Source organism: Tetrao urogallus (genome assembly GCF_951394365.1).
Source record: "Tetrao urogallus genome assembly, chromosome: 23".
In the NCBI taxonomy this organism is placed as follows: Eukaryota; Metazoa; Chordata; class Aves; order Galliformes; family Phasianidae; genus Tetrao; species Tetrao urogallus.
Genome location: NC_136836.1, coordinates 577,986 through 597,129, shown reverse-complemented (window position 1 = coordinate 597,129; position 19,144 = coordinate 577,986). Strand labels below are relative to the sequence as shown.

The 19,144-nt window shown below is 54.2% G+C and overlaps 1 protein-coding gene across 1 annotated transcript; it reads left to right on the top strand.

The window, feature by feature from the left end:
- Nucleotides 1–118: 118 nt before the first annotated feature.
- SDC3 (syndecan 3) lies at nucleotides 119–18,357 on the top strand (the record flags this gene model as incomplete). Its single annotated transcript, XM_079546021.1, has 5 exons — nucleotides 119–181; nucleotides 15,048–15,165; nucleotides 15,584–16,179; nucleotides 17,639–17,909; nucleotides 18,191–18,357. 5 exons carry the CDS (start codon nucleotides 119–121, stop codon nucleotides 18,355–18,357), a joined length of 1,215 nt encoding a protein of 404 aa, XP_079402147.1.
- Nucleotides 18,358–19,144: the final 787 nt, after the last annotated feature.

Genomic DNA, 19,144 nt, shown 5'->3' with positions numbered 1-19,144 from the left:
GAAGCGGGGCCGGGCGCTTCCAGCGGGGCGGCGGTGCGGGGAGGGGACGGGGAGGGCGGCGGCAACAAAGGCCGTTCCCCGCCCCCGCGAGCTGCTGAGCCGTCCTTGCGGCACGAAGATGCCCGCGGAGCTGCGGGGCCTCGCGGTGCTGCTGCTGCTGCTCAGCGCCCGCGCAGCGCTGGTGAGTGCGGGGCCACGGCGGGGTGCGGCGCCGCGGGTGGGTGGGGGTCGGCAGCGAGCGGCGGTTGGGGGCCTCCGGGGGGTGGGGGGGGGTCGAGGCTGCGGGGAATGGCGTTTGAAGGTCACGGGGAAACGCCTTCGGGAGAAGCCGGCGGGGTTGGGGTGTTGGCCGCCCCGGGGGCGCTTTTGGCAGGGGAAGATTTGGGCGTCGGGTCCGGCACGGGATGGAGCGGGTCCTGGGGCGGTGCTGCGTGCGGCGGCTTCCGCACGCGGCTCTCACTGTGCTCGGCTCAGCGGAGCATCAGCGTGGGAAGCCCCTTCCCCTTCCCTTCCACTCCCTTCCACTCCCTTCCCTTTCCCTTCCCGTCCCTTCCTTTCTCTTCCCGTCCCCTTCCCCTTTTAGAGGAAAAAGTCCCCATTTCTGGCTGCCCGCCAGTGTGCAACCTGCTGGATTTAATAGCGCCGAGCCTGCCTCACTCCTATGGGGTTTCTCTTTTCTGGTACCTCCCTTCCTGCAGCCCAACTGCTGGGGATGCTCCAAGGTTCGGATGCTTTGGTGGGTTTGGGAAGCTCCAGGGTTGGAGATGCTTTGGTGATGCTCCAGGATCAGGGTTGCTCCAGATGGGTTTGGAGATGCTCCAGGGATGCTCCGGGAATGCTCCGGGTTTGGAGATGCTTTGGTGATGCTCCAGCCTTGGTGATGCTCCAGGAGTGCTCTGAGCACAGAGATGCTCCGGGGGTGCAGATGCTCCGCGTGGCTCTCACGGTGGTGGCTGCATCTCTCCAGAGCAGCAGATACAAAGTGCCTGTTTCTGAGGGGGCTGCTGAGCTCTCACTGAAAGCACCCTGAGGTGTGCGATGTGCAAGCAGCCCAGCCCTGTGCACGCTGTGGGTGATGCAGCCAGCAGCCTTTATTCAGCTGAATGTTGCATTTTTGCCATTCGTTTGGGGTGGATGGGGACCGGCTGGCAGCTCGCTCCATCCCTCCTTGTTGGGACCACTTGAAGCCCTTCATTTCTCTTTCTTCTCCATCTGGGGATCTTTAGTTGGTGGGTGGCAACACAGCCGTTTGCTGAGGAGCAGAGACAGGAGGGCTGAGGGGAGGTGAATGTGAGGATTGGAATGATGGGCTGTGGGGTTCATTGGGGGTTCACTGGAGACCAGGAGGGGCGCGAGGTCTCGCTCTGCTGCTCTTTGCCATCACTGCTATGTTGTTCAGTTGTGTTGGACAAAGTCTCTGCTTTTCTCCTCTTCTTGGAGGCTGCAGGATGAAAGGCAATGCCTGGAAACAGCCCTGTGTGTGACGGTTTCAGAGGGGTGTGATAAGGATTGGGGACCCCCCACCGCCTCATGCATGGGGACGTGGTGACACTGCACCAATGTTGGATCCCCCCGCTGATGTGACTGGGGCTGAGGAAGGCAGCACTGAGAACTCCTGGGCCACCCCTGCCCACCCCCTCCTTACAGCATTGCTTTGGGCTGAGGTTGAGATCTGGAACCCTTTGCTGGGTTTATGGAGCGGGGAATGAGCTCAACCCCATAACAGGCACCTGAGAATCCAAAAGGGAGCCAGGGAGAAGGGAAGATGGAAGATGGAAGGAGGGCAGGGAAGGGGATGAGCTTCCACCCTGGGTCAGTGATGGGGTCCCAACCGCGGGGTGTGGGGTGGCTCTGTGCTGGGGCTGCCAGCCCGGTGCTGTGGGATTTTCCCCTTTTGAGGTCTGCAGAGATCTGAATGGCGTGGCACGCAGTGAGCGTGTGAGGTCTCAGCTTGACTCTTGCGGGGGGAGGAGGGGATTTGAACGGCTTCTGCATGTTGGCATCTGCAGGGAAAGCAGAGGTGGGAGGCAGGGAGCAGGGCATAACAGAGGGCTTTTTGTGGCCGTGCAGAGATCTCCCTCAGTTAATTAATGTGACATTTATGCTGAGCTCCTCGCGCAAAGCCGAGAGGGGCAAAAGCCTTTTGTGGGGTGGGATGGGATCTGAGGGGTTGGGGCTGCGCCGGGCAAAGGGCAGAAAGGGCAGCAGCAGGGGGTCACCGCTCTGAGCACCGAGTTTGGGTTTGGATTTGGGAAGAAATGGGTCTGAGTGGGGGGGGCACAGGGATGCGCTTCTGGGGAACGCGTGGAGCAGGAGGACAGCATCAGTTGGGGTGAGCAGTGTTACCCCATGGCAATGCCACCCAGTGCCTCCCTGCCCACGTTCAGCATCACGATGTGAGCCCTGAGCTGGGAAGTTGGGCCGTGTTTACATCCCCACAATGTGAAACATCTCCCTCCCTCCCTCCCCACAGCTTGGCTGCTGCTCAAAGTGCTCGTTTTCAGATAAAAATAACAGTGGAGATCTCAGGGCTGCCGCTTCTTTCCTGGAGAAGCGAAAGTTGCACTGCTGAGATATGGGGGGAAATGCTCCGTTTGCAGAGGATGCTCGGGGCGTGTGGCCCCAGTGCAGTTTTGCCTCCCAGGGTTGGGGCAGTGCTGAGCGGAACTTGCTGGCGAGAGAGTTTATGAGCCAAAAAATGCTGTTTTCTGGAGGAGGAAGAGGAGGGGGGGAGGCAGAGCTGTTCCATGAGCCGCATTGGTCGGGTGGAATAACTGCTGCAAAGTGCTGAGAGGGACGTGCTGCCCCTGCACGCTGTTTGCCGACACGAGCATCCCTTGGAAACACCAGGAATACACCCAAGAGCTGCGATTTTTGGGGAAAAGAGAGTGGGAGTTGTGGTAAAATACGGACTTCTACATAAAATCTGTGTTGTTTTTTTTTTTTTAAGTTGAGAAATTTATGACTTTCTTTTTTCTCCCTTCTTTTGGAGGCTTTTTGGCAGATCGCACCACGCAGCCTTTAATTTTCCTTCTCCCTCTCGTGCTGCCCGTGCGTTTGCCAAAGGAATGGTGAGAGGACGGGGCTGCGGTGACACCAGAGGTGACAGTTTGGGGGGAGGGAGGACGGCGCTCGGCCCGCTCTGAAGCCCTGGCCGCGTCCCAATGGAAAAAGGCAGAGCTGCCAGGTATTTGTTGATGAAATGGGGTGATTCTGTGCAGCTCTGGCTGTGCTTTCAGCTGGGTCTGGCAGAGAGCGGGGTTCCCTTTTTTGGAGTTGCAGCAAGCTGGGCCGTACAGCAGAGGGACCTGAGCTGGGTCGAGTGGCTTTGGAGGATGTGTTGGCACTGGGTTGATGATGGGGCACTTTCTTCCCTGCCCACTCAGAGCCCTTTGGGGCTTTGGGGAATGCCTGTGTGTCGTGCTGTGGCCCCACAGCTGCCACTGGTGTTGCTGCTTCCTCCTCCTCTCCCTCTTCTGGTTGGGGTAGTGGGGGAGATGCTCCTCCTCATCCCTAGTATGGCTGTCGAGGGGCTGTGGCATGAAGAACCCCCTCCATTTGTATCCATGAGTGCTAATTAGGCTCTAATTAGCCCCACTTCACTGCCAAAGGTCACAGGACGTCAGCATCCCACTGAGGACCACGTGTGCTGGAGATGCTGAGACTTGCACTGTGCCACCCGGCTGTCTCTGCTCTCAGCCCAGCCCATGTAATTGCTTGCTTTGTTTTATTCTGGCACGAAAAGGAGCTTTTTCTCCCCATTTATCAGCAGACAGCAGGTTTGGATAGTTAGCAGCCCAGCAGGCCTCAATTAGGCTGTGGAGTGGGGCTGCAGAGGTGCAAGCAGGCCAGCCATTGGGGTGTCCCCATGGCACTGCGTTGTCCCAGTGGATGGAGGTGTCCCCAGCACTGCCATGGTTGGGGACCATTCCCCGTGCAGCCATCAGTGGGGCAATGGCTTGAGTGCTGAGTACTGTAGAATCATTAAGTTTGGAGCTGTAATTGGGGCAATTCAGTCAGTCCCTCCCCCCCTCTTTACCTTCAATTCAGGGCTAAACACTTTTATTCCTGCTTTCCAAGCATCCGTCTCAGGCTTTTAAGGCCACATACAGGACCCTGCAGAAGGAATCCCGAATATCCCTGCGCTGATGCCCTTAAAGCTGCCACCCTCACGCCCCAGAGATGCTCGTGCAGAGGTGGGTGCTCCCCAAGTCCTGGTGTGGAGCACCCCCAGTTCCTTTGATTTCCAGGAGGAGGAGGAGGGAGGTGAAGGCATTCAGTGCCATAGAGGAAGGAGCTGAGGGGAACCCATCAGCTGTGCCAGGGGCATAAAACATTTATAGCCCTCGAAAATCACCAAGGAAATGTCTGTCCCGGTTAAAATAGCAGGAGCAATTAGAGGGGGATCGAAAAAAAGCCCAAACACAGGGTTTGCGTGTAATTCCAGCGTACAGCTCAGCTCTTCTCCAAGCATTTCTCATCCTCTGCTGGGGCTGCAGCCTCCTGTCCTGCAGAGCAGGCTGACGTCCAGGCCCAGCTCACTGGGCAGAAATGTCTCCTCCCTAAGGCAGTGCGAGGGGTGGGTGAAGCTCTGGGGCTGCTCCCTCAGCATCTCAGTGCCTGGCAGTGTGCTCACCCACTCCTGGCACTGCTCTGCCTCCGTTTCCCTCCTGCCCTGACAGCTCCTGGGCTGTGAGGGGCTGCAGGTGTGGGGGACGCTGGGGTGTTTGGTTGGAGTGAGCACGGGGGGCTGTGACTCAGCAGCAGCCTGCACCGGGGGTGCTGTATCCAGCTCTCATGGGTATGGCATCCCTACGTGGAGTTGGGATCCCCATCACCTTATGGAGATGCTGTGCCTATCATCCTGCAAGGATGCTGGTACCCAACCCCACGTTGGGATGCTCATCCCCTGGGGGATGCTGGCCCTTTTGGCAATGTCCCGACCACCCTCTTGCAGAAAAAATAGATTTCTCTTTCTCGCCCCCCCACCCCCTTCTCTACCCTCTCTGGTCATGACAGAGGAAAGCCAGAGAGCACGCTTCTCTTTCTTCTTGTGTCATCCTGCTGTGTTCTCAGCAGTTGGGCACTACAGAAACTGCTTCAGATGGAGAAAAGAGGCATCAGATGAGGGATGCCTCCTCTTGCATCTGCTGTTTGTTTCTCGCCTGCTTTCAGGGACTGTAACTGAGCTGATGGAGCTCTAAGTCTCTCCCTATGAGTAACACGGGATGTGCCAGGAAGAGGAGCTGCCCATGGGCACGGGAGCTGAGCGCCACCCCTACACGTGGCTTCATGGATGTAAATTCCAAAAGTAGGTCGTGGGCACGCTGGCATTGCAGGCATTGTCCTACATATGTCAGTTGGGTAATTTATGGGGCTGGGCATCTCGCCTCGCTGCCCCAGGTGTGCTGAGCATCCCTGCCTGCACCGGGCATCAGCGTCAGTGCTTTTCTCCTATGGGGTTTCTTTCCTCCTAGTGACAGCGTGTCGGGGCAGACTGAGGCACCTCTGGATCCCCGTCCCTGGAAATGTTGCTTCCCCATCCTATGGGGCCCCTTTAAACCAACACAGGGTCATCCCCATCCATCCTGAGTGGTCCAGGGTCCCTTGGAAACCTGCAGAAGGGGCTGTGAGCAGGTTTGGTTTTGGCAAGTGCAGCATCTTCCTCCCCATCCATCATCATTTCCATGACAACTCGGAGGAAGGAGGGCAGCAGCTCCTTCCTATGCATGTGCAGCTTTTGAATGCCGTGGTCTGCAGCTCGGGACAGCAGTCAGCAAAGCGCTGCCCTGGATGAATTATTCCTAATTAAACGCTGTAAGAAGGGCTGTTGGAAAAAGGGCCCTCCTCGTTGTCCAGCAGCGTTTGGGGGAGCTGCAGTCTGGGTGGGGGATTCTGTGTTAATCTCTCAGTGGCAAAGCTGCACATGGCGGGCTTTGATGGAGTCCTGATTAATCATTATTAGGAGGTTCATTAGATGTGGCTCAGCACGAGAGGGGCAGCAGGGCTCCTACTGAGCTGCGACAGCTCTGGGATGAGGTGTGGGGCGGTTGTGACAGTGCTGCTCTCCCTCAGGAACTTCAGGAATGACTTTAAAAGCCACCGACATTGGGGTGGACAAAGATTTTCTCCTCGTCACCACGTGCTCATGGAAATCCACATTAATGGCAATTCCCACTTTGCTTTTGGGGTCTGTGTCTGTGAAAGGATTGGGGCTCAGAGCAGAGCACCCTGCACACCAGCCCTGGCTCTGTCACCCCATGCTGGAGGACTTTATCACCAGCAAACGGCCGCCTGCCCCCAGCCCAGCCCATCTCCTTCCTCCCACCTCCTCCTGATCGCTTTCCAATTGCTTTCCTGATTGCAGCCATGCCCAGAAAATGAAATGACATTAAAAAAAAAAAAAAAAAAAAAAAAAAAAAAAAAAAAAGCATAATATACATGTCTATATTTTAAATCCCACAACCTCTCATTGTGGCCGTTCGTGGTTTCAGTTCTGCTGTGGTTTCCACACAGCGTGCGCCGACCCCACAAGCATTGCAGCCCCTCTCGGGGTAGAACTCAGGGCAGAACGCCGCACCGCGCAGCCCCAGGGCTGTGTTTCCCCGTCCCCTGTGCGCGTTTCCACCCAAATTCTCCTCCTGCCGGCAGTGCTGAGGTCATTTCGGTCTCCCCGGCGGCGCCAGCGAACAATCGCTCATTGTGCTCCGCGCTCCGTCCTGGGAAAAGGAAGAGGGTGTGAGGCGGTGGAACACCGCAGCACGGGGACGGGTGGGCTGCTGGCTGCCTGCCCCCACTCCTCTGCTCTGAGCTGGCCTCGGGGCCCTCGGCTCGCTCCCGGCCCCGCGGTGGGGTTATGGGATGTCGGCCACGCGGATGCTCTCCGCCCGCATCTCCGCGTTAGGACCGGCGCAGTGCAGCACGTGGCAGTGCATTGTGCATCACCCCAAATCCCCCATAAGGAGACATACACCCTCAGGAAACTTCCCCGTGGCTTTTTTTTCTTGCGTTGTTGCCCTGGGAGAGGATTCACCCCATGCCCTTCTTCCTCACCAGATTAGGGCTCCTGCTGGCTTGTGTCTCGGTGCCATCCCTCTGCTTGGGATCTCCCTGCCCCCTGTGGTTTTCCCCTCTGGGAGATGAGGTCCTGGACCGCTCCTTGTCCGTGCTGGGCAGGATTAGGCTCCTGAGCCATCTGCTGCCTGCCTCACCACATCCCACGCTGGAGACAGGGACGGCAGGGATGGCGTGGCAGGACGGGTGCCACTACTTGGGTTGGGCACATTGGTGCTGATGGGAACAGAGAGAGAGAACATCCTCTGGGCATCTCTCACCCGTGTTTAATGAAGCTTCAGCTCAGACCTGTGTGCTGCATCTGGGAATGAGATGGAGAATGGGGGCCCCTCCCAATGGGGAGCCCTAGATGGATGCTCCGGGCTGGGGACCGCTCTGGGGTGGCACGTTGGTGTGTTTCAGGCTGTAAATCCCTGTAATGCCACCAGGCTGGGACTACCAGCAACACCCACATCACCTGGGGGCCAGCGGGCACCGGAGGTTCACTGCGGGGAGGCTCGAGCCTGAGCTGCAGCAGCAATCGGCTTAAGGGAGATAAAGGCACAGGCAGGAGGGGGAGAGGGAGGTGGTGTGGTCTGGGTGTGAAATGAGTGGTTTGGAGTCTTGGCATTAGGTTCTGGGGGACTCCTGTGTGACACCAGGCAGGTCACCCAGGGGCTGCCTTGTCACCATTGCCCTAATGAGGACAAGGCTGGACTAATGGATGATGATGGATGCCAGCATCGAAAGACATCATTTTTTGGGAGTGGGGAGAGCAGTCTGGGAAGGGGATCACAGCATTTTTTTCCTCTCCAGGTGAAGTCTGGCCATGGAGTCCCTGCTCCTACAACTGGAAAAATTCATGTTAGAGCAATGGGCTGGCCAGGAACATTGGGATGTGCTGGGATAGGAGGGATGCAGGAGGCTGGAGATGCTGAGGGCCAGATAGGGTCAGCACGCAGCTGATCCTGGTCCAACCTTGGGTTAATTGCTCTGATTGCACTAATTTCCAAGGAATTTGTTAGGAAATCATCCATGCCACTTCTCTGCTCCATCCCCACTGTGAGCCCTGTGGACACCCCTGCTCTGGCAGTGGGCACGACGAGCATCCTTTGAGCATCCAAACATTTTCTGTAGCATCCCCATCACGCTGCAAACCCAGCATGTATGGGAGGAAGGGAACTCGTTCATTCCCTGGTGTTGAGCCAAACTGTACCAAGTCCAACCACAACCTCGCTTTAATTCTGCAAGTGTGCTTCCCCCATCCCTGTGTTTTCTGCACCCTCCTGCAACGCGTCCCTGGGGATGCCATGAGCTGCAACAAATCCCAGAGGTTAATGATGTAAGGTGCCAAAAATAGCGCCTTTATCTACAAGTATGTGTCCTTGTGCATTTTTATGGAAGCAAGCAGAAAGGGCAGCTGGGAGAACCACAAAGCCTGGACTGTGTGCTGTGATCCTGCATGGGCGCTGGGCTGTGCTTTGGGGTGCACAGCCTGATGCCTGGGGATGTCCGTTGCTCACATGCGTGCCTTTGGTGTAATTTCAGCAAAGCCTCCCCAGGTAAATCCTCCATTTATTACACCATAAAACCCACCAAATGCACAGGGCTGGGGCTTTGTGCCCTCCCCCACGGCACGCACGCACAATCTGCCAGGAGCTGCGGGTAATCCCCTGCTCCAGCCTTAATCCCACTCTGTCCCTCGCTGAACTGCCCACGGCTGTGAGCACGGGGTGCTCCCACGTTTGCTTTCCAAGAAGCCCCAGGGAGGATGAGAGCAGCACCAAAGGGATTCAAGATCTGCAGGTGTGTGGTGCAAACCCATGGGGTCTGAGCACCCCACCCACAAGGAACCCCAACAGCATGAGCTGAAGGTCTGTCTGTAGGTTGGTTGCTTGGTTTTCTTGGTGCTTTTTTCCTCCCATTTTGGGCTCTGTTGCACCAACACACCCAGTTTGTGACTTTTTTCATCCCACGAGCACAGGCTGTGTGCAATGAGGGTGTGCTCTCAGTTGGCTGCAGGTTTGCCTCAGTTTCCTTTCCCTTTCTGTCTGGAGATCAGTGAGTTGGGGAAGGCCATGCCTCTTCTCAGAGGTATCTCTCAGGAACTGAGTGCTGCTTGGGTGCTGCTGTGACCATGGATGGTGGAGATGGATAATGGAGACCGCACTGCTCCCCAGGAATATCCCTTACATCCGTAAGCAACGCCATCTCAGCCTCATGAGCATCCCAGCTGGGTGAACTGCTCTGATGGTGCAGAGCCAACACGTAAAGCCTCTCCCAGAGGTTCAGGGCTGGGGCTGTGCTAGGAAATGTTGCCTTGAGGATGCTGTGCTCCATCTCTCCAGCACAGCATTGAAAAGCTGCCATCCTGTTTAGCGTATCAACCATAATTATTGTTGGAAAGGCAGAATGGAAACGGTTTGTTTAGTTACATTTCATTAAAAGAACTTCATCTGGGGGCAGGAAACAATGAGGCTTAGGCTGTATAAATATTTGAACAGTGCTTTCCAGCAACATAACCCCTTGGTGTGTGCATGTGTGCACGCACGCGCCTACAGCCCAGGTCAGATGCACATGGATGGGTAACTTGAAACGTTTCCCATTGCGTGCCAAAATGCTGAAAATCCCCCATTCCTGGTGGTGGCTCAGCCAGAGCTTTAGTTGGTTTTGTCCATTGGCAGAAGCTTTGCTCTTGTATAGGGCCTGACCCCTCCCACCCATTTATTTTCTCAGTAAAATGAGCCCTGCGGGGCTGGAGGTGCTTCCTGGGCAAAGTAATCAGAGATGGCAGCGCTGGGATCAAGGCTCCACGCTCGGATGGGTTTGGGAGCTTTCCTTTCATCTGGAAACCCGAGCTTTCTTGGTGTGTGCAGACAGTGGGTCCTGGGGGCTGCATTTCGGGTGGTCCCCACTGCTCCACGCTTCACTTCTGCAAAGTTTTGCTAAATGCTTGAGCTGCTCCGTGCAGGGGAATGTCTTTTGCTTTCCCTTTAATTGCGTTTCTATTACTTTTTATTGCACATTGTGTTGCCAAAAACCATGATAGAGGGGGGACCACGGCTGAATGGTGCTATTGGAAGCAGATTGATTGCATTTGCAAACAAATAGTTGCAGCAGATAGCGCTCAGGGTAGGCAAATATCACCTAAGTCCCAGTGTGGACTAGGGAGAAGAAATGCCTTTTTTTCTCTTTCTCAAATTCAGGTGCTCCAGCATATATGAATGCACGCATGCATGTATTTGCTTTTCAGGAGTTAACCCTCCCATCCAACTGCATCCCCACTGCAACATCTCCCAAACCACAGCAGTGAATCAGTGCATGGCCCTGGGAGCACCCAACCCAATATTCAGGTCGGCTAAACAAGGTGTGGTGCCCCATCCCTGAAGATATGCCCAAGGCCAGACTGGATGGGGCCCTGGGCAGCCGGGTCTGGGAGGGGTGGGGAGCAGCCTATAGCAGGGATTGGAACTGGATAATCATAAAGGTTCTTTCCAACCTAAGAAGTGGGGGAAAAGAGATAAAGTCCTATTTTCCAGCTCTTTGGAAGGTTGAATCTCAGCTGGGAGAGTGAGCTCTGAAATGCTCCTTTGTGGAAGGTGAGAAAAGCTCAAGACGGTTTTGCACATTAAGCTGCAATAGGATTACGGAGCCGAGCAAATTAAATCAATTCTGGGCTGGGTGGGGAAGTCCTGCATGGTTTGTTTAAGCTGCTGGGTTGTCTCTGAGGTACAGAACCACCCATCCACAGAATGGCTGGTGTCTGAGGTGACCCCACCCATTGGGTGGTTGGCACTTGGGGTGATCCTGTCTGCTGTGTGGTTGGCATTTAGGGTGACCCTATTCATGGAGGTGTTGGCACTTGCATTGACCCCATCCCTATGGAGCATTCTTATCTGCCTGATGCAGTCCTATTCACCGGGCTCATTTGTGCCTCTTCAGCGGGTGTTCTGCATGCAGCAGGAGGTGGTAGTGCGTTTGGGGGTTTGTTGTGTCTTTTCCCCACCATCTCCCTGGAGGGAGAAAGCAGAGCGTGCTGGGAGAGGAGGTGTTAGCAACAATTGATGTCAGGAGGTTTGCTATTTTTCATGCCAGCTCTGGCTCGGGGATATTTTATTATGTTGTGGGGTAAGATCTGGCACTAATCCACTGAAGCATGGAAATAAAAGATGAAACTGGAAGCAGGCGATCCCGAGGAGAAGGAGAATGCAGACAGATGTGCTAAGAAACGTGTGGATGCAGTACCTGGGGACTTGGTGTAGTGGGCAATATTGGTGATAGGTGGACAGATGAAGTTAGAGGTCTTCTCCAACCTTAATGATTCTATGACTCTAAGAGCTGTGACTGGTCTGGGATTGAGGCGGTGAGGATGCAGCCTTCCCATGTGCAGGCAGAGCATTTCCCACCAGCATCCTGCACCCCCAGAATCCAGCACTGCCTTTTGGCCATCCTACTTGGCTTTGCTATGGACACCTCCAGCTCAAGCAGCCTCCATGGTCGCTGCCATCAGTCCTGCTGTCAGGAGCAGCTTGCTGACACATTTATTTTTAACTCAGCCTTGGATCAAAGCGTGGAAATGCAGCAGTTTTGTAGTGGGAAAAGAATTGTGGAGTCTTTAAGGTTCAGAAACAATGTTTTCGTTCCAACTTTATGTGCAAGTTAATATTATTTCAACTGTTTATAGTATCACTAAATCATGTGCTGGAATGAGTTATTAAGGTTTTATATAGAAAACACCAGAAAGGTGCTCTCAAGGACTGATAGACTGAAAATATCCCCTGGAAAATATCATAGAAATGATCAACACTGTTTCTGTGGTCTGTTCTCAGTTTAACGTGTTGAGGTAATGGCATTCAGCCACGGACAGATTGCTGACCTGCATGCAGGGTTGTGTCCATTTGAGCTTTCCAATGCTGCTGGCTTTGGCATGCTCCCTGGATGCCCCGGCTGTGGGGTCCCAGTGGGGCACACAGAATTCTGTTTCCCAACGGGGGTCCCCATGTCCTTTCCCCGTGACCTCATCGGGAAAGGAATTTCGGAGCTGTTTGGGGTGGGTGTGCCCAAGGAAATCTCCCATTGCCTGCACACTCAGTGGATGCTGCGTCGCCATGGAGGAGGCGGTTTCCATGGCAACCGTTGCCATGCCGATGGCTACCAGAGAAGGACCTGAGAGCATCCTAGGGAGGTTTGCCAGCCTCTCCCCGATGCTGAGGATGGATTTATAAGGCACCCTTCCTCCCAGCATGCAAGGCAGACATTTGGCAGCAGGACGTGTCCAGAGATGTGCAGGGCTGTGCAGGAGGTGGCAGGTCACGTTAGTTCCTTGGTTTCCCAGCAAACAACCCATGCTGCTGTGCTGGGCATCTCAGTGGGATCCTCTTCCCAATCAGTACATTTTTTTTCTTTGTAAAATGATGTCACCTATCTTGATAAAAGGGGGAGGAGAGGGAAGGATGGGGCACCTGCTGTGCTGGGAGATAGATGCACATGGACAGCACAGAGGGACTGAAGCCTCTCTAATCTCCGGCTCAGCTCTGATGGGGCTGGGCCAAAGGGCCTGAGCTCTCTCTCACTTTCCAAGGCTCTTAGTGCAGAACTTGGCTGTGATTTCTGCTGCTGCAGCCCCTTGGCTGTGGTTCCCAGCCAGTCCTGCCAAGCCAAGTGTGGAGGCATCAAGGGGACAGTAGGTCGGTGTCATCATGTGTCCACGGGAGTTTCAGGCAGCTGGAAGTAAATTGGCCATTGCCTTTGCCACTGGGAGCAGGAAGACACGTGCCCTGGCATGGCACAGATGCAGCTCATCCTGAGGCAAAGGAGTAATTAGTCCCCATCACTGCTGAGTCTAACTGGGCTCAGCCCCACTGAGCGATGGAATCGGCTGTGGTGCTCTTTTTGTAGCTTGGTATTGATGCCCCTGTGCACCAATCTCCATCATCTCTGGGACTTTCCCAGTGATTCATCACCATGGGACCACCAGGACCAAGCCCTGCTTGCAAACTGCACTGAGAACTGCCCAAGTTGCTTTGATTAAATCTACTCCCTTGCTCAGCTGAATTTTGTTCTTTGCAATGGGGCAGGCACACACTACATGTTTCCATTCACATCTCTGCAGTGCTCCAACATCTTTTGGGCAAAACGCATCCAGGGCGCACACTGGCTCAGCCAAGACTCCATCCATGGGATGTATGGGTGGATGGATGGATGGATGAATGGATGGATGGATGGATGGATGGATGGATGGATGGATGGATGGATGGATGGATGGATGGTGGGATGGATGGATGAATGGATGGTGGGATGGATGGGTGGGTGGATGGATGGATGGATGGATGGATGGATGGATGGATGGATGGATGGATGGATGGATGGATGGATGGATGGTGGGATGGATGGATGGGTGGATGGATGGATGGATGGATGGATGGATGGATGGATGGATGGATGGATGGATGGATGGATGGATGGGTGGATGGTGGGATGGATGGTGGGATGGATGGATGGGTGGATGGGCACATGCTGGGCCTGTCCTCCTGATTTTTCATTTCCCCATCCAAGCACTGGGAACTGATGGCTGGAGCTGCCTCATCTGGTTCCAATTTAAGAGAGAAATGAGCTCGGCAGAGCCGGGCCATGTGGCTCCCATTACAGAGAGGCTGTGCAGGTCAAGCAGAGAGAATACGACCTCTGGGGAGCTCAGCAGGTTACCCAGCAGGGCCAAGGGGTGGGCTGGGGTGCGCCTGTGTTATGGGCTCCTGGTTTCCTGGTGAGCCTCAGTACTATTAGCATAAAAAGTTACTAAGGTCTAGGATGAAGTGATAGCCTTAGTCTCTTAGCAGGCTTTTAACAGAAGACAGATGCAAGTTTCTGGGCATCCCTGTCTTCTTTGGAAGGCTTTAAAGTCTGGCCATGCCATACCCAACAAGTACAGGATTCAGAAGGCAAATAAAAGCAGCTCCAAATGTTTCTTCTCCCAGCTCTCAGACCTTGCAATTGAGACATCATTCATTTAGCAATGTCATTTGCACTCGTCCTTTGTTTATCATTTTTTCTGTTTTTTTTACCCTCTCCTCACCAGAAGCTGGAGCTCGAGGCTGTACAGATCAGCGCAATGAATGTGAAATCTCTTGAGCTCACCTTGCTATCACCAACTGGGTATACCTTGATTTCCAAGGAGGGAAATGAGGGGTGAGGAGGCAGCAGGAGCCTGACCAGCAGGCTTGTCCCGCACTGAACCACTTTAACATTTCAAAACTCATTTCTATTTCAATCTGGAATAGAAACAAAGAAACCCAAAGCTGTTACCGAGAGGTACAATCCCATAATAGCAAAGGGGGCTCTTCCACCCCTTCGCTTTAAGTGCGAGCACCAACCTGGCTTCTTACATCTTGAAACATCTGATGCTATCTTACAGATCAAAGCCTCCTTGTTTGGGTTGTAATGAAGTGTCAAACTGCTTCCTTGCAACACAAACAAGAGACACTTTGATCTGCAAACAAGATGCTTAAGAGCGCTATGAGCGAGGGCCCTTCAAGTTTTAGCAGCGCCATGGAGCAGCGGAACATTTGAAGTTTGACGTCGTGTCGTACTGTCACTTCGCGGGTTGTGGCAGCTGATAGCGTGCATTAATGCCAGAAATCACGTGAAAATCGTCTAAAAGCAAACAATAGCTGGAGAACTAAAATAAGATTTTTTCTAACACTTTCCAAAAACAATTAGTTCAGTTTTTTCCCTTTTCCAGAGGGCTCTTTCCTCAGGAAATGTTATTGGAGTCAATGTGCACTTTCCACAGAATGTCACCTTGCCTTAAAGATTTGCCACAGGGAATTTTTTGGGGGGTTGGGGGGAAAAAGCAGTTTGGAGCAGCTCGACCGGAGAGCACTGCCTGCAGTCCCCTCCCTTGGTGCTCTCTTGGTTGCTCTCCTCATCCCATCCATTTAACCCCATCCTGCGGTGCCCATTGCAGTTGGTTAACGCAGCTCCTTGCTTGGCTGCAGGCTCAGCGCTGGCGCAATGAGAACTATGAGAGGCCAGTGGACCTGGAGGGCTCCGGGGACGATGATCCCTTCGGGGATGATGAACTGGATGACATCTACTCGGGCTCCGGCTCAGGCTGTGAGTAGCTGCAGGGCTCCCAGGGGAAGGCGTGGGGTGCTGGGATGGGGTTTGGTGGGACTGAAGCTGTGGGACGGGGGGAGTGGATTGCCCTGTGCCCATCTCCCCAGCAGCCCTCCTGCTCCCTCACAACCAAAAACAAAGGGAACAGTACCAAGTCTGGGCTCAAGTGCTTCCACTTCCCACTTTGGTCCCTGGCCCTACCAGGCAGGATAAGCCCTTTTCTAACAGCCTGTACTGGTGTTTTAAAGGTTGACCTGAGAGAGGGGCTTTGGCTAATACCTCAAAATCTGCATCCCTTGTCTTCTGCTGAACCCAAAACTGCTCTGTGCTTTCTGATTTTCGGTTGTGAGGCCACATGGCCAGCCAGTCCTGGAAAATGCCCACTTCATCCTCTGCTCTTCTCTCACTCTTCCAGATTTTGAGCAGGAGTCGGGGTTGGAGACAGCAGTCAGCCTCACCGCGGACACATCCATCCCTCTGCCCACCACGGTGGCCATGCTGCCCGTCACCTTGGTGCAGCCCGTGGCAACTCCCTTTGAGCTGTTCCCCACGGAGGACACGTCCCCTGAGCAAACAACCAGCGTCTTGTATATCCCCAAGATAACAGAAACACCAGTGATCCCCAGCTGGAAAACAACCACCACCAGTCCCACTGCCAGTGACTCTCCCAGCACCACAGCCACCACCACCACGGCTGCCACCACCACCACAACCACCACCACCATCAGCACCACCGTGGCCACCGCCAAGCCCACCACGACCCAGAGGTTCCTGCCTCCCTTTGTCACCAAGGCAGCCACCACCCAGGCCACCACCCTGGAGACGCCCACCACCTCCATCCCCGAAACCAGTGTGCTGACAGAGGTGACCACATCACGGCTTGTCCCCTCCAGCACGGCCAAGCCGAGATCCCTGCCAAAGCCAACCACCTCCAGGACTGCAGAACCCACGGAAAAAAGCACTGCCTTGCCTTCCAGTCCCACCACGCTGCCACCCACAGAAGCCCCCCAGGTAGGAGGCAGGAGCCCTTCTCACCTGCTGAAGGGCTCACGGACTATGGGTGAAGCCAGGAGATGGCAATGAGGAGCTTTTAGAGTGGCTGAATCCTGAGCCAGCCATTGAGGTTGGGCTCTTCCCAGCTCTGCAGAGAGCAGAATGTTTTGTGGGATGGAGAGGGGAGATGGAAGGGTGGGGGCACAGAATCATGGAATCATTATGGTTGGAAAATCTCTCTTAGATCACCAAATCCAACCTCAACCCATCCCCACCATGCCTACTAACCATGTCCCTCAGTGCCACATCTCCACATTTCTTCAGCATCTCCAGGAGTTGTGACTCCACCGCTTCTCTGGATAACCTGTTCCAATGCATCATCACTCTTTCAGAGAAGAAATTCTTCCTAATATCCAACCTGAACCTTCACTATCTCCTGCACCTTCACTACCTACAGTACAGGGATGGGGTTGATAATGCAAATGCCCCAGAGCTTCTTCCCCAAGCAATAGGAGGGCAGTTTGTGGGCAGAAATGGGCTTTCCCCTGGGTTCAGTTGCTGAGCTCACTGTCCTGCAGCCCGGCTCACAGCCTGGAACTGGCAGACCCGACCACTCTGCAGTTCCCGCTTGAGCACTTGCAGCCCATCGGGCTTCCAGGGTGGGGTATTTAATCCACTGCTCCGTCTCTCATTCAGAGCCCCTAAGGGGCCTTTTGAAAACCGCTTTGACTGAAAGGTGGAGTGATTTGTCTAAACTAGTCCCTCTTTTCTGGGTATGTATATATGTGCATAGCGCTCCGGGCTCCTGCTGACCTTCAATTAATCTCTGTCACAAATCCACGTGCTTGTGGAAGCAGTGAGCCATGCTCTGTGCCAGGGGCTCTGTGACATGGAGAGGTTTCCGTCTCATCTGCCCTGGTTTCATCCCCAAACTGCTTATTGCTCATCCCCATTTGTAATTGACTGAGGGAGCCATTTGTCCCACAGAGGAGATGTTCTGGGGCAGCTTTGCTTAGGGATGCTCTGTGGGATCAGCTCAGCATGCAGCAGGGTGAGGAGGCAGGTCAGGATGGACTTGTCCCCAGGGATGCTGTGAGTGTAGGGATGTGCAGGAGGCAATGTATAGATGAGGATTGGGCTGGAGGACAGCAGGGTGATGGGACCCTCCTTAGATCTCCATATGAGGCCAGAGGTGGGAGCTTGTGTGTTTCAAGGGCGCCTGGATGGGGACTGGCCAGAATGGTCCCGCTTGGCTAAAGAGACCTTAGCTTTTAGGTGACAGTCAAGATGTGGGATTGTACTGCTCTCTGCAATACAGCCATCCACTTTGGTGACACAGGGAAGGGACACTCCAACGTTAACCCTCATGTTCCCCACCATGGTATCACACGCCCTTCCTCCAGCCACACTGGTGCTGCTGGAGACACGAACCACCTGTAAGTCCTTGTTCCCTGCTCCACCTTGTCCTTTCCTCCAGGTGGAGCCAGGGGAGTTGACGACGGTCCTCGATAGTGACCTGGAAGTCCCAACCAGTAATGGCCCCAGCGGGGACTTCGAGATCCAGGAGGAGGAGGAAACAACTCGTCCTGAGCTGAGCAATGAGGTGGTGGCAGTGGTGACACCACCAGCAGCACCAGGGCTGGGCAAGAATGCAGAGCCGGGGCTCATCGACAACACGATAGAGTCGGGCAGCTCAGCTGCTCAGCTCCCCCAGAAGAACATCCTGGAGAGGAAGGAAGTGTTGATAGGTGAGAGAGGAGCACATGGGTTGGTGGGAGGATGGAGGGCTTGGCCTTCAGCAAGGTGCTGGGGTGGTGCTGGGGCACACAACCTCCCCCGTCCCAATAGATGGGTCCTGTCTATCCTTCACAGTAACCAGCACACTGTTGCAGCTCCTTGAATCACACAAATTGCACGAGGCCACCACCCTCACGTTCAGTTTTAAGCATGAATTCAGCTCATAAAGCAAAGAAACAAGTGGAACCCAGCCCAATTCCCCTCCTGACAGCTCTGCTGCTTTCTGTTCCAGCTGTGATCGTCGGCGGTGTGGTGGGAGCCCTCTTTGCTGCCTTCCTTGTCATGCTGCTCATCTACCGGATGAAGAAGAAGGACGAGGGAAGCTATACATTGGAGGAACCCAAACAAGCCAACGTGACCTACCAGAAGCCGGACAAGCAGGAGGAGTTCTACGCGTAGGACAAGAGCCTGGCATGCCTCACCTCCCTGCTCCTGCTCCAAACTCTCCCTCCTCTCCTCCATCCCGTCTCTTTATCTCTCTTCTCTTTTGGATCAGACTGTGAATTTAAAAAGCAAAACAAACAAACAAACAAAAAAACACAAAAGGAGAAACCGTACCTTTGGCACGAGGAGATGCCACATTGCGGATGGCGGATGGAGCTCACGGGGCTTTTCCCACCTCCTGGTGGACTCTGGGATCCGGACACCTTGTACCAGCCCTAGGGTTTGGATTTATCTTCTTTTTTTTTTTTTTTTTTTTTTTTTTTTTTCCTATTGGAAAGAAAGGAGGCTTTTTTTCTCTCTCTCTCTTTTTTTTTTTTTCTCCTCATTTTTATTTTTTGAATGGAGCTGGTTACTTTGCAGGAATTCCTTTTTGCTCCTAGCTTCTGTTTGAAAAGAGGATGTAACTCTCAGATATGCTTTGAACCTTGAAAAAGCACAAGGGGCTGGAATACCTGGTGCCCTGGGATTTGCTCTTGGAATGAGGGAACAAAACCAAACAAAACCACGGCCTTCCCATCTGGAGAATTCATGGAGCACCAACAAGCCGTGTTTGGGTTCCTCATGTGGATCCACTCTGGCCACCAGCACCCTTTGCTGCATCGCTGTGCACAGCCAGAGACCCGATGTCCCTAGAACCCATGTGGTGTTGGCGTGGTGTGGAGCAGGGCCTGTGCTTTTGCTGGGTTTTCACTGTGACCAATAAAGCTCAGCTTGCGCAGCCCCTCTGGCAGCACTGGTTTTC